Source organism: Rattus norvegicus, chromosome 7, assembly GCF_036323735.1.
Source record: "Rattus norvegicus strain BN/NHsdMcwi chromosome 7, GRCr8, whole genome shotgun sequence".
Classification (NCBI taxonomy): domain Eukaryota; kingdom Metazoa; phylum Chordata; class Mammalia; order Rodentia; family Muridae; genus Rattus; species Rattus norvegicus.
The window spans coordinates 1,153,623-1,167,977 of NC_086025.1; the positions used below are offsets into that span (position 1 = coordinate 1,153,623).

The 14,355-nt window shown below is 47.3% G+C and overlaps 1 protein-coding gene across 15 annotated transcripts in view; it reads right to left on the bottom strand.

Annotated features, from left to right (window-relative positions):
* Rbms2 (RNA binding motif, single stranded interacting protein 2) overlaps positions 1–14,355 on the bottom strand; it is a 56,451-nt gene that overhangs the window by 8,383 nt on the left and 33,713 nt on the right. For 12 of the 15 annotated variants that reach the window (XR_010052944.1, XR_001838668.3, XM_063263087.1 and 9 more), the window contains 4 exons: positions 12,383–12,543; positions 8,132–8,190; positions 7,339–7,430; positions 5,011–5,168 (listed from right to left, as the gene is read on the bottom strand). Coding sequence is in view for 13 of the 15 variants with exons in the window: in XM_063263087.1 (XP_063119157.1) it covers positions 5,011–5,168; positions 7,339–7,430; positions 8,132–8,190; positions 12,383–12,543 (470 nt within the window). In the remaining 2 variants the exon portion in view is untranslated. Of the gene's footprint in view, positions 1–364; positions 524–1,134; positions 3,653–5,010; positions 5,169–7,338; positions 7,431–8,131; positions 8,191–12,382; positions 12,544–14,355 lie in introns of those variants that run through there. The other 3 variants (XM_039078545.2, XM_039078546.2, XM_063263088.1) reach the window with 3 other exon arrangements.

Genomic DNA, 14,355 nt, shown 5'->3' on the forward strand with positions numbered 1-14,355 from the left:
CAGGCTCTCCATATGTGTGTGCCTCCGCCTGGCCTCAAAGCCCCACCCCCAGGATGGCTTTGATGAGTACTGCAATTGCAGAAAGGCTCTACCATATCTGATTAGCATGCAGCTCTGGAACTGTCATGCAGCACGCGCCAGCACTGACTGGGTAGCCCACGCCCTCATGGTGGGCTGATGAGACGGTTCAGTGGATAAAGGCATTTGTCAGCAGGCCCAGCAACTAGAGTTCCATCCCTGGATCCCACACAGCATAGGGAGAGAGCCAACTCCTAATGGCTGTTCTCTGACCTCCACACATGCACTGTAACACGCAAACATGCACATACCTACACACAAAACACAAAGTTTTTTCAGTGCTTACGGAACTATCTTTTTAAAAATTCCTAATGATGTCAGCATGGTGGTACACGCCTTTGAGCTCAGTGCCAAGATGCAGAGGCTGGTGCGTCTCTGAGAATTGAGGCCAGCTTGGGTCTACTTATCAAGTTCCAGGCCGCCTGGGGCTACAATGACCCTTTGTCTCAGAAAAAAAAAAAAAAAGGAGTGAGGTGAAGTGGAGAAATGTCTCAGTGGGCGAGAGCACCTACTGCTTTGCAGAGGACCCAGGTTCTGTTTCACGTACTCACATGATGACGGCTCACAATAATTTACAGGGGATCTGATGCCCTCATCTGACCTCTGAGGGCAGCAGGCTCACACCTGGTACACAAAGGCTCATACATGTAAGAGTCAATATTGAAAGAAAGAATGGACTCCCGTGAGTGGACTCCCTGGTCTCCACAGAGATGCGACAGCATGACCCCCCACACACACACCGTGAACTAATAAATAAACACTTGGCTGGGGTTTGGTTCTGTTTTTCGAAACAGGGTCTCTCTGTGTAGCCCTGGCTGTTCTGGAACTCTTGTCCCATAAGTGATACAGGGAGGGAAAGAGGACAAAGAAAGAAATGAAATGACAAGGCTCTGTAAATTAGAGCACTCAGCAAAACTCTGCCCACACCCTCACCAGGCACAGTGTTCACCAGTTGCTGCTTCCTTTCGATTTTCTGAAATGGGAATCTTGTTGTATAGCTCATGTTAGCTCTAAACAGGAGATCCCCCTGTCTCAGTGTTCAACATGCTGGGATTTCAGCAGCTCTCTATGGCAAGATGGCTCAGCAGGTCAGGGAGCTTGCTGCCAAGTCTAGTGACATGAGTTTGATCCCTGGAACCCACATGGTAAAAGAAGAAAATTGATTACCAAACCTGTCCTCTGGGCTGGAAGATGCCTCAGAAGTTAAGAGCACTGACTGCTCTTCCAGAGGTCCTGAGTTCAATTCCCAGTGACCACATGGTGGCTCACAACCATCTGTAATAAGATCTGATGTAATGAGTGTGTCTGAAGACAGCAACAGTGTGCTCACAAATAGAAAATAAATAAATCTTTTAAAAAAAAAGTCGCGCTTGCCTAGGAAGCGCAAGGCCCTGGGTTCGGTCCCCAGCTCCGAAAAAAAGAACCAAAAAAAAAAAAAAAAGTCCTCTGACTCCACTTCTGCCATGGTACATCCATATACACATACTCACACACACACACACACACACACATACTCTCTCACACAGACACACTCACACACACACACACACATACACAGAAACACAGGCTTACCAAATTAGCAAGGAAAATGTAATAGAAACATAAATGAATAAAGAGAACACAGGCAGTTATTTAATCCCAGCTGCTGGTGAGACGGGATTCAAAGTATACAGGAAGAGCTGCTGCCTGTATTGGACTGACCTGTGAGCTTACCAGCATGTCCAGGGACTGTCTTCCATTAATTCACATGGGTGGCACCATTCCCTAGGCAGGGGCTGTTCCCTGGATGGGGGGCCCTAAGCTGTGTCAAGTGTGGAGAGAACAAACTGAGCCTACAGGCAAGAGAGCATTCACTTGTGGGTTTGCCTGTTTTTGGCCTGGAACTTACTCTATACACCAGGCTAGCCCTTCTACCCACTTCTGCCTCTCGAGTGCTGTGATTACAGGGAGCACCACTACACCCTCTTTCCTGAGTGTTCTGTCAGGGCGTTTAATCACAACAACAAACATGGAACTGGGACACATCACACAAGAAAAAGAAAGGGGAGGAGGAATGAGACACTGCTCGATGGCCGGCGCCTGCCAAGCATGGGTTTTAGCCTGTACTGCAAAGAAAACAAACAAACACAGGGAAGAGGAGATAGCTCATTGGTAAAGTGCTTGCCACTCAAACACAGAGATCTGCATTCAATCCCCAGCACCCACAGAAAAGCCAGGTAAGATCCTGAGAGTCAGGACTTGTGCAAGCCTACAACATACTAAAGCCTTCCGCAAACAAGCAGGAAACCCACCCCAAATTATTTAACCACTTAATTAATTCATAGCTACAAACCCTCCTGGTATATCGGGGAAAGTACTGATAACTAAGGGTTTCCATAAACCGGGAAAGCGGAGAACATCAGCCCAAAAGTGGAAGGGCTAGCTCCGAACAATGGCCCGAGTAATTCCAGCATTCAGGAGGCTGAGGCAAGAGGGTCTCAAGTTCAAAGCCAGCCTGGGCTCCACATCAAGACCATATCACGTCTCAAATTAAAGAAATAAAAATAGCTCTTGCTCTTTGCCTTCTCTCTCTGCTCTCGTGCCCTCTCCCCTTCATCCCTTCTCCCCATCCCCCACCCCCTTCCCTCCATGTGCCCATGGCCGGCCTTTGTTTCTCCCATCTTCTACTCTTCTTCTCTCATTAAACCTTTCCATGTGGAAAAAAAAATAAAAGTAAAATAAATTTTAAAAAGGTGAGAGCCGAGTGGTGATGGCTTTAATGCCAACCCTTTGGAGACAGAAACAGGGGGATTTCTCTGAATTAGACGCCAGCCTGGTTTACAAATTGAGTTTCAGGGCAGCCAGGGTAACACATAGAACCCTGTCTCAGAAAAACAAGCAAACAAACAAATGCTGTGGTAGCCAAAAGTGGAAGAACACAGTCAGGTTCTTCTTCCTCCTGCATTATCTAAGGTTGCCATTAGGTGGCGCCGCTCACACTGCACTGGTTCAGAACTTGTATTTTTCTAGCCACAGCCTCGATTTTATTCGGGCGAGAGGGGATGGTCTTTGAGACAGGGTCTCATGTAGTCCATGGGCTCCCCATCCTCTTGCCTGTATTCCCCAAATGTTAGGATCACAGGGTGGGCCATCATACCCACTTCACTCCCAGTCTGCCCAGGTAACTGAAACACAAAAGGATCCAGACCTTTAAGCTACAAACGATTAACAACTAACAGAATCTCCTTTTCAACTGAAACTCACTTGTTTGTTTTTTTAAATATTTTGTTTATTGATTGATTTATTGATTAATTGAACTTTCGATTCGGCTGGTCTTGAATTCCAAGTGATCCCTCCCATCTGAGGTACACATCAGGCTTTGATTAGTTTCTGCTGTTTTGTTTTGTTTGTTTTTTGTTTTTTTTGGAGAGAAGAGTTTTTTTCTGTGTAACAGGGCCTTTGCTGTCCTGGAACTCGATCTATAGACCAGGCTGGCCCCAAACACACAGAGATCCTCCTGCATCGCCTCCTGAGTGCTGGGATTAAAGGCCTCACCATTGATGCCCGGATTCCATTGTTGATTTTGAGGCAGCCTCTTTAAAAGAAAAAAAATCAACTTGGGCTGACTTTAAACTTTCTATGTGCAATACTCACAGTTTTGGGTTTTTGGGTTTTTTGAAGAGCATCTCCTGTAACCTAGGTTCACCTTTAACTTCTCATCCTCCTCACTAGACACCTACTACATTCCATGCTGGAGATCAAACTGGGGGTCATGCCTACCGGGCAAGGACTGCCTGCAGAGCTACCCACCAGCCTGCCTTGAGATGCCTCATGAGGTAGTGCAGGCTAGCCTGGCACTCACGCTCTTTCAGATACGTGTCAGCTTTGAACTTCCAGGGATTCTCTGCTGTTGTCTCCTGAATATTAGAATTGTGTAACAATTTTTCACATGTAATTATTTTGTATGTGTGTGTGAGGGGGTCAAACAACATGGGCAGACTTGGCAGCATCTCTCTATGCTGATCAACCATGTAAACCAAACAAACAAACAAACAAAGTCAGTCATTTTCAGGTGGGCCAGCATCAGGTGCAGCACCATGGCACACAAGCCCGAGAGGGCAGCCTAGAGAATGCTAAGACTCAGAAATAAATATTCTACAGCACGGGACGGCCCCTGCACAGGTTGCTCTAGGATGTACGTCTCCCTGAAGATCCCAATTCTCTGCTCTGCTGTCCATTCTTAGGGAAGTAAGGGAGTCACTCGCTCCCACCTGTGACGGCAGGCCTGACAGAGTTCCAGTGAGGTGGTGGGACGGGGATGCTCAGCTGTTAGTGCACAGACTCAGAGCAACGACAGCTAGGCTGGCAGAGGCAGTGGGGAGAAGGTACTAAGAGGGAAGCCACAGTGAGGCTGGTGGGACATGCCTACAATCCCAGCATCTGGGAGACAGAGGCAGGAGGATTGCAGCCAGTTCAAGTTATGTGCCAGGCCCTTAGTTCAATATTACACACACACACACCCCACACACACCCCACACACACACACACACCCCACACACAATACACTACCAAGGGTTAATTTACATTGCATTTATGGGATGTATTATATATGTGCAGAAGCCATAGCACATGTGAAGATTAGAGGTCCACCTGTTGGGGTCAGTTCCACCGTGTGGGTTCCAGAGATCAAACTCAGGTCATCAGGCTTGGTGTCCAGCACCTTTACCTGCTGAGCCAAGTTGCTGGCCATTACTTTGGTCCAGTTGTGGTGAAGGGCACTGTGCATGTGTGTGGGCCTATGTATCTATGTGTGTATCTATGTGTGTGCTTAAGTGTGTGTGTGTGTCTATGTGTGATTCTGTGTGTGTGTGTGTGTGTGTGACTCTTGTCTGTGTACATCTGTGTGTGCATTGTTTCCTAAGTTCTTGTCAGGCACTCTCAATCATCCCTTACCTTGCAAAGCCGACCCCTCTGCTGGCCCCAGTGGTGTCTCGGAGGATCCGAGTGGAGATAACCTGGCCAAAGGGCTTCAGCATCCCCTCCAGCTCTTGCTCGTCCATTGACAGAGGGAGGTTTGAGATGTATAAATTTGTAGGGTCTTGCTCCTGTTGCTATGAACATGAGAGTGAAAACTGAGGCTCACATCTTTTTTTTTTTTTTTTTTTTGGTTCTTTTTTTCGGAGCTGGGGACCGAACCCAGGGCCTTGCGCTTCCTAGGCAAGCGCTCTACCACTGAGCTAAATCCCTAACCCCTGAGGTTCACATCTTATTCCGCATCCCATCCTCAGCCCTCACGTACAGAATAACATCTGAGAAAAGAAACATTCAGGGGGATCCAAACAAAGAGAATCTGTGTGTACTACCCAGTCCCATCACCACGCACTGGTCTGGGAAGAAAAATTACAGCATTTACCATGTCTACTGCTGTACAATTCAGTAACACAAGCCACCAAGAAGCAGGCAAAACAAGTTTTCCTCTTGCCCTGCAACCTGGCCCCGAGGTTAGATTCCCTTTTCCTGGCTTCTCAACTCCATGGCCCTGATCTCTCTCCCTCTCCTCAATCATAGCAGACTAGGCTAAGGGGGAAGACCTGGTCACTCATGGATGGAAGGGAAGCAGGAAAAGGGAGAAGGAAACAGAAAGGGCAGGGTGTACTTCATAGTGGTTTATCCCCAAAGGTATTTGAGCACCCACGGGAGAGGCTACACACGGGGAAGGATGGGGTCCTGAGTGCTCAGTGGCAGTTCTGCCCGAGGGCTTGGGTCTGAATTCTTGACCCTTCTGTGTCTCTCCCAGGTGCTGGGATCATAGCTCCAGAGCTCTTCTCAAACCTGTAAGTGGCTACCCTGCCGTACTCAGTACTTTCCAGCAACCTCAATCCCTTTCAACTTCTGTTTCTTTCCATTTTTTCCCTAAAATTTATTTTTGACTTTACATCTATGGGTGGTTTGTTTTGTATTTTTGCCTGCATGTATGTCTGTATACAATGTACTACATACAGAGTCCATGAAGGCCAGAGGAGGGCACTGGCACCCTCCTTTCCTAGAACTAGAGTGAAGATGCCTTGAAGGTACTGGGTGGGTTCTGGAACTGACCCCAGACCATCGGAAGTCTCTCCACCCACTTCTCTCTCTTCCTCCTCTTCCTTCCTCTTTCTCTTCTTCTCCTTTCTTTCTCTTTCTCTTCTTCTCTTTCTCCTTTTTCTTTCTTTCTTTTTTTTTCTATTTTTCGGAGCTAGGGACCAAACCCAGGGCCTTGCGCTTGCTAGGCAAGCGCTCTACCGCTGAGCTAAATCCCCAACCCCTTTCTCCTTTTTCTTTGGAGGCAAGATCTAACTCTGTAGCCCAGGCTGGACTAAAACAAACTCTCACTCTCCTTCACTACCTCCCAAGTGCTGGATGACCTGAGACATCACACCCAGCTTCAGTTTTCCTTCAACCATTAGAGAAAAGAATGGCTATGCTGGGGCTGCAGTGATAGCTCATGGTTAAGAGCACTGCTTGCCCTTCCAGAGGTCCTGAGTCAACTCCCAGCACCTACACGGTAACATACAACCCACTGTAACTCTAGTTACTAAATGGCTGCCCTTAGCCTCTTCAGAGTACTCAAGGTGCCTCAGCATGGCAAGGGGACCATCTTCCCTCCCTAGTTGAAGGGATTTCAGAAAGGCTTCTAGCTTTCTAGGGATTGACATGGGGGAGGGAGAGTGATCTTCAGGAAGATCAAAGCAGAAGGTATAGTTCTCTTCCTTTCTTGCTATAGCTTCCTTCCCTCCCCCCAACCCTTTCCCAGCTCACTCCCTGCCCCTCGAGAGCAGTGGCAAGCCATGGAAAGCATTCTTCAGAACCTGAGTTGCACAACTGGCCTCTTCAGAGAATGTTGCAAAACCATAACCATCTGTCCTAGGAAATCAGGGGCCAGGGTGGAGTGCTGAGAGTCATGGCTGTTCTGCCTGCCACACACAACAGGCGTCTCTAACAGCTCAGGTGGGCCCTGGCCTGTCGTGTCTATTTCTAGATGCTACCAGAAAGAGATGGCAGGGACCTGAGTCCAATTACCATCACCCACATCAGGTGGCTCCACAAAGGGCATGCACATGCACATGAACACACACACGTACACACACGCACACACACACACTTGAGCACTATCGACAATTCTTCCTCATCCATTTTCTCTTTCCTAAGATACTCTGGCAGAGCCAAAGCTGGTGTGCTTTGATGCTGACTGTAACCCCTGGAGAAGCAGGTGGGGCAGGGCAGGGGTGGGCACTACCCTACCTTTGCCATTTGTGCCTGCACACCACTGGCTTTCAGTGCAGTTACAGCCTTCTGTGCTGATGACGGACTGTCGAAGTCCACGAAGCCATAGCCTGGAGGGGAAAGAGTGTCATGGGAGTGGGAGGTATGAGAGAGGTGGGAGGCCCAGGCTTTTCAGGAGACAGAGAAGAGTTATGTTCCATGTAAATGATGTAGCAGGGGAAAGAGAGATTGGGAGTTTCAGGTGACTGTCCATGTGACCCTCACCAGAGCTCAGGCCCTCTCTGTGGCTGCCCAGGGAAATGAGAAAACCTTGCGGTATTCTGCCTTTCCTCTCATTAAGAACCTAGAGCTTCAGACCTGAAGTATTAAATCCCAGACTTCATGCTAAAGGCTTCCATCTCTTCTCCAGACAGGCCCCGGAAACTCCAGGGAGGGAGGAATACAGCAGAGCAAGCAGACACCAGACGGAAGCAGTCCTTCCTCAGAAATGTTCAAACCCCTCCACAACCATTCAGCATTGAAAAAAAAAACCCACCTCCTGGGCTGTCCTCCCAACTCCCTGAAAAAGTGTTTACATAGAGGATTAGAAACTTCTCCCTGTACACCTTCCCACCCAGGAAGACCCTTGACCCACAGGGAGCAGAACACACTCAGGGCAAGGGAGGCCACAGTCTCCTGCCAGCATCCTCAGCAGCAGCTCTCTCTCCTCACCAATGAGTCTAAACAGCCTATAGGTCTTTAGGCCCCAAACCTCCCAGCTCCTCCCAGCGCCGACTGCCCGGACTCCCAGAGGACAGCTGTTCTCTCTCACCTTTGCACTTGTTTGTGGTCTTGTCCAGGATGGCCTTGGTGGAGACAATCTTGCCATACCTAAGGGAAAGGGAAAACCTCAAGGTGACGATCAGGACAGGCATTATAAACTGCACAAGGAAGAGGTGGCGCACGCCCTTGAACCCAGCAGCACTCAGCAGGCAGAGGCAGGGGGATTTCTGTGACTCAAGAGGCCAGCCTGCTCTACAGAGCGAGTTCCAGGACAGCCAGGACAAAGACTGAGACATTTAGCTTACTCTCTCTCTGCTCCTAGTGGCACAAGTCTTTCTACTCATTATATGGAAACAAAGTAAAAACCATTTGCACAGTAAGTGGTGCACACACTTTTGACCCAGTGCTCAGAAGAGGCAGGGGGATGTCTGAGTTAGAGGCCAGCCTGGTCTGTATAATGAGTTCTAGGACAATAAGGCCTATAAACCTTTGTCTAAAAACAAACAAAGCAAACAAAACAAAAAAACACTGTTAATTTTCATCCCTGCAACAAAATGCCTCAAATACACACTTTTTATTTTGGCTCACGATCTCAGTTCCGGGTTTCACTCCAGCGCTGCAGTGAGGACGAAGTTCAGCTCACAGCATGGGGAAGGGAAGGGAGGGAGAAAATAAACATCTGTTGTCCATTCTCTCCCCACCTATATTCACGGAGGATTTCCCTGCTTCCTGTTATTGACCCTGGCATGCCCAGATGTGTACCAATAATCTCAGAGGCTAGTGTGCTTTTCATTGGAAATGTCCCCATACTACCTGTGACTGAGGACTGGTCCCCAGCTGCTGACACTGTTTTAAGGGGTAGAACCTCACTGAAGTGAATGGGTCACAGGTATTTTACAGCCTAGCCCGCCCCAGCTGCCCTTTGCTTTGCTGACGTCAGTGTGACCATCCACACTCTTGCCACGGATCCTACCCACCATGATGGTCTGTTCCCCTCACACTGTGGCTAACATAAACCCTTCTTCACTAAAATTGTTGTTTGACAGGGTGTGGCCCTCACAAAGGGAAAAGTCGCTACAGCACTTTCAGTCTAACTTCATCAATAAGGTCAGCTGTCACAGTGTCCTTATTATAACCCTAACCCCACAAGGCACCACAAGAGTGACCACAGCTCTCACAGTACCACACATCTGTCCCCAAAGACACTCTTGGGGACAGCAGCTTGGCCACACCCACATAAAGCACGTGCCTAAAGGCGGGGCTCCAGTGAAGTTCCTAGAGGAACAAAGAAATAATTCTTTCCTTTTCCCTTTCTTCTCTTCTCTTCTCTTTTTCCTTCAGTTTGTCAAGACAGGGTTCCTGTGTGGATCTCTGGCTGCCCTAAAACTCACTTTGTAGACCAGGCTAGCCTCAAACTCCCAAAGATTCACCTGCCTCTGCCTCCGGAGTGCTGGGATCAAAGGCGTGCACCACTACCGTCCACCTAGCAGAAATAATTCTTGATTCTACTTTTCTTTTAGACAAACATCATTCATTCTATTAAAAATAATAAAAATAGGGGGTTGGGGATTTAGCTCAGCAGTAGAGCGCTTGCCTAGCATGCGCAAGGCCCTGGGTTCGGTCCCCAGCTCTGAAAAAAAAATAAAAATAAAAATAAATCTAAAGAGATTTAGAGACTAAGCAAGTAAGAACACTAGGACCTGGTGGCTCCTAACTGTCTGCGGGCACCATGCATGCACATGGTGCATAGACATACATGCAGGCAAAACATCCACACAATAAATAATACAATTTTAAAAATGAGCATTTTAAAAATAATAAACGTGCCTCCTCTGATTCCCTACTCCCAACATTCTACTGATCCCTTACCTGGAGGCCAGCCTGATCCTGATGTCTTTGTCTCAAATCCTAACTCTGCTACTTTCTAGTACAACTGATCTCAGACAAGTCCTGTGACCTCCTGTGTCCAAACCTCACCAACATTTCAGTGCTAACTAATAACTCCTCGTGCTCTTTGACCTGGTTTTTCCATCTTGTTGCCTTTATGAATGAGTTAAATTAGTCTGTGATGTGTTTTCACTCTGTACTTTATGAGGTTTGTGTTTTCCAGCTTTTTGGAAAACCCTGTTGGCAGCAGGGGCCTGCACAGCTGGCGGAGCTCTAGTGGTGAAGGAGTGCAGATCTTGGGTTACATCAGAAGCATCCTAGTAGGAAAAACCAGCTACATTGTATTCTAGGAGTGTGAAAATGTCAGAGACAGAGCAGTAACCCTGAACAAAGTCAGAAATTCAAGGGCTGAAGAGAAACTGTTGGCAGAAACTAAATGTGAGATTAACTCTCCAAACAAGCATTTAAAAAAAAAAAAATCTATCCTCTTATCCTAAAAAACATGGATGATTGATTAGTTTGTTTTTAACCCCTGGCTTCCACCTCACTCCTGTCCTTTTTCAGTGGAGCTTCTGGGACCCAAAGATTAGGCAAAATAAGCTGGGGGTGCCCTGGAGGTCGAGGAAAGAGCATATTACAAGGAGGTGGGGACCAGTGGTCCTTGGATTTTTTTAGGCAAAGAATCATAATTAGTGACTGTTGGCCAGAGGACACTCAAGCTGCTATCCCCATCAAGGCCCCAGGGTGGAGCCTGCTGTGGCCCAGCGGCCTAAAACTTTGAGCTAGAGTTTCCACTGCAGCTGGTAACAGCTGGCTCAGAGCTGCTTCCTGCTCCACAGAAGGAGCCCTTCAAGAGAACCAGAAGTTCCAGTCCCAGGCCACACCTCTCCTTCCGGCCCACCAGAGTTTGGGATCCAGCAACCCGGGAAGAGATCCCTGGGACACAGGCAGGAAGTCTTTCTGAGCAGGAGAAACCCGCCCTTCTTAGAGAGGCGGGGCCCTCCTCCCCGCCCTCAGGATCCACCCAACTCATCTCCCTTCTTCCTGCACTTATTCCTACATTTTTATTTAACTGATTTGTTTCTTCCTTTTTTTATTTCATTTCATTTCTGAGATAGGATTTCCTGTGTAGTCCTAGCTGCTCGGGAAATCGATCTGTAAACCAGGCTGGCCTGGAACTCAGAAATCTACCTGTCTTCTCTGCCTCCCAAGTGCTGGGATTGAAGTTGTGCACAACCATAGCTCCGCTTGTTTGATTTATTTTTACACAGGCACGAACGCACACACAGGCACACACACATGCACATGCACACACACAGAGGCAGGCACACACACCAGGAGGTAAGTTTCCAGCATACTGCTTGCATTACTAGTGGCCATAAACTGGTAACAATCCCAATACTTTCAACAACAAACTAGACGACTCTACAAATAAACAAGAAAGATAGTATGGGGCTGGAGAGATGGCTCAGCAGTCAGGAGCACTCACTGGCTGCTCTTCCACAGGACTCGGATTCAATTCCCAGCATCCACATTTAGTGGTTTGCACCTGCTTGTAACTCCAGTTCCAGAGCATCAGATGCCTGCTGGTTTCAGATACACATAAACTCACACAAGCACATAAACATGCAGGTAAATAAAATGGATACAAATTAAAATGAATAAAATATTATATAGCCAGGCATGGTGGAAAATGCCTTTAACCCCAGAGGTAGACACAGGAAGATAAAGAGTTCTAGTCCAACCTGGACTACATGATACCCTGTTTAAAAAAAAAAAAAATACGGGGCTGGGGATTTAGCTCAGTGGTAGAGCGCTTGCCTAGGAAGCGCAAGGCCCTGGGTTCAGTCCCCAGCTCCAAAAAAAAGAACCAAAAAAAAAAAAAAAAAAAAAGCATTCATCCCATGGAGATTAAGTGAATATTTCTGTGGGTCCATGTTAATTGTCAACTTGACAGAGTCTGAGGTCACCTGGGAGATAGGCACCTAGCATGCTGTGAGGGCCTTAACCACTGTGGGATCCAGGATGACATAAATGCAGAAAGGGAGCTGACTAGCCGCAAGCAGCCATTTTCCTTTCTTCCTGGTCGTGGGTGTGATGTGACATCTGCCTCAAGCTCCTTCACCTGAACTCCCTAGCATAATGGACTGAAGGTCACAGTCTGAGCCCAAAGACATCCTTTCTTCCTTATGTTGATCTCGTTTGAGACCAGCCTAGGATCCACGAGACACTGTCTCAACACAACAAAGCGGAAAAAACAAACCCAAAGCCCCGCACGTGGGCGTCCCGGGATGCGCCGAGACCTCGGGGCAGAAGCATGGTACTGCAAGTCATGCTAAGAGTATGTGGCAAGAAGCCAGTGACTGGGCTCTGTGCCACCCTGCAAGCCTCTGTACTAGGATTTGCTACTTACGGCTGACAGAGCTTGACCAGGTCCTGGTCAGTAGTGCTTGGCTGCAGTCCTCGGATATACAGGTTGGTTTTGCTCAGCTGGTCGTTCCCACCGCTCCCGCTGCTGCTGTTAGGGGTGCCGTTCCTTGGACTCGGAGGTGCCATTTGCTGAGCCACATACAGCTGCAAGGAGACATGAAGGTACAAGGTCAGAAAGATAGTGCGTTTACATGCTGCAGACTGAGGAAGGCTGGAAACAGACCAAAACACAGCAAGGGGAACAAAACAGTTAAACAGAAGTGTAAGGTAGGCCATCTTGCTGGCTCAGCACGTCAAGTGCATACCACCGAATGTCATCAGCAGAGTTTGATGCATACTGGAGTAAAGAACAGACTCCTAGGAGTTGTCCTCTGACCTCCACATGTGCACTGTGCATGCCCCCTGACACGCACATGAGCACACACTTGTGTGCACAAATGCGCACAATAAATATATAAAATATACTATACTAATTATTTAGACAGGCAGTGGTGGTTCTTTTAATACCACCTCTAATCCTAGTACTTGTAAGGCAGAAGGAATTGGATCTCTGTGGGTTTGAAGCCAGCCTGACCTACAGAGAGAATTCCAGGACAGCCAGGCATACACAAAGAAACCCTGTACCTGTTTTGAAAAAAAAAAATTAAAATAACTATAAAAACCATAAGAAGTCTTCTACTATAAAAGAATAGACTAGATAGCGATAGCTATCTTACCTACCAGCCAGGAGTAATAAGAATAGAATAAACCTGCTTGGGAGAAGAGTGTACTGTATCAGGGTAGGATGTTTGTAAGCATAAGCAGGTTGCAGAACGTGGTTAATTTAAGGTCTGCCTCTCAAGTCCAGAACTTATGAGATCATAAAGGATAGAAATAATTTAAACACAAAAAATATTCAAGGGCTGGAGAGATGGCTCAGCGGTTAAGAGCACCCGACTACTCTTCTAGAGGTCCTGAGTTCAATTCCCAGCAACCATATGGTGGCTCACAACCATCTGTAAGGAGATCCAGTGCCCTCTTCTGGTGTATCTGAAGACAGCTACAGTGTACTTATATATAATAAATGAATAAATCTTTTTTTTTCTCTTCTTTTTCTTTTTTCTTTTTTTCGGAGCTGGGGACCGAAGCGCTCTACCACTGAGCTAAATCCCCAACCCCTAAATGAATAAATCTTAAAAAAAAAAAAAAATTCAAGCGGTAACACGAAAGAGTCCCACACAATACTGTAGGAAGTTGAACGCTGCAAACTTGGGTAGTAACAAGAAATGTTGAGGCTATGCAGACGGCTCAGTTATAAAGGGCCTGTCATAGAAGCATGTGGAACTGAGTTCAGACCCTTAGTAGAGCAGCCATGGAGAAAGCCAGGTGACACACATCTGCAATTCCAGCACTAGGAAGACTAGGAGACAGGTAAGCTCACTGGCCAGTCAGCCTAGCCAAATCCAGGCCCAGGTTCAGTGAGAGATGTGCCCCGCTCAAACAAACCAACCAACCCAGGTGGGATGCTGGCAACGACATCCAGCTACAGCTCAAAGCTCTGGTAGCCACTCATCTGCCACCAAATCCATTATTGACCTGGGGCCCTTAACTTCTCATTAGCCCCAGGGCACGAGAAAAGCCTTTCCACATGTGGAATCATAGTTCCTGGTGCACAGTAGACATAGGTATTTGTGAAGATGAGAGAAATCGACTTACAGGAGACATATATATATATATCTTTATCACATTCCTAAAACCTAGTCTCACCAATTCAGCCTGCATATAACTGATCCACATGATGTGTCCTGAAGCTAGTGGCCTCTAGGTTGTGCAACATAAATGAGTACTTTTGCCTGAGTTCCGGTCAGAATACTTCCAAATAAGGGAAGGTCCACATTCTCTGTGCAGTAACGGATTCTCCACTAATTGCTCATGAGACCCTCTAGGGTATTTCGGTCATTCAGTGAGTTCTTGAAT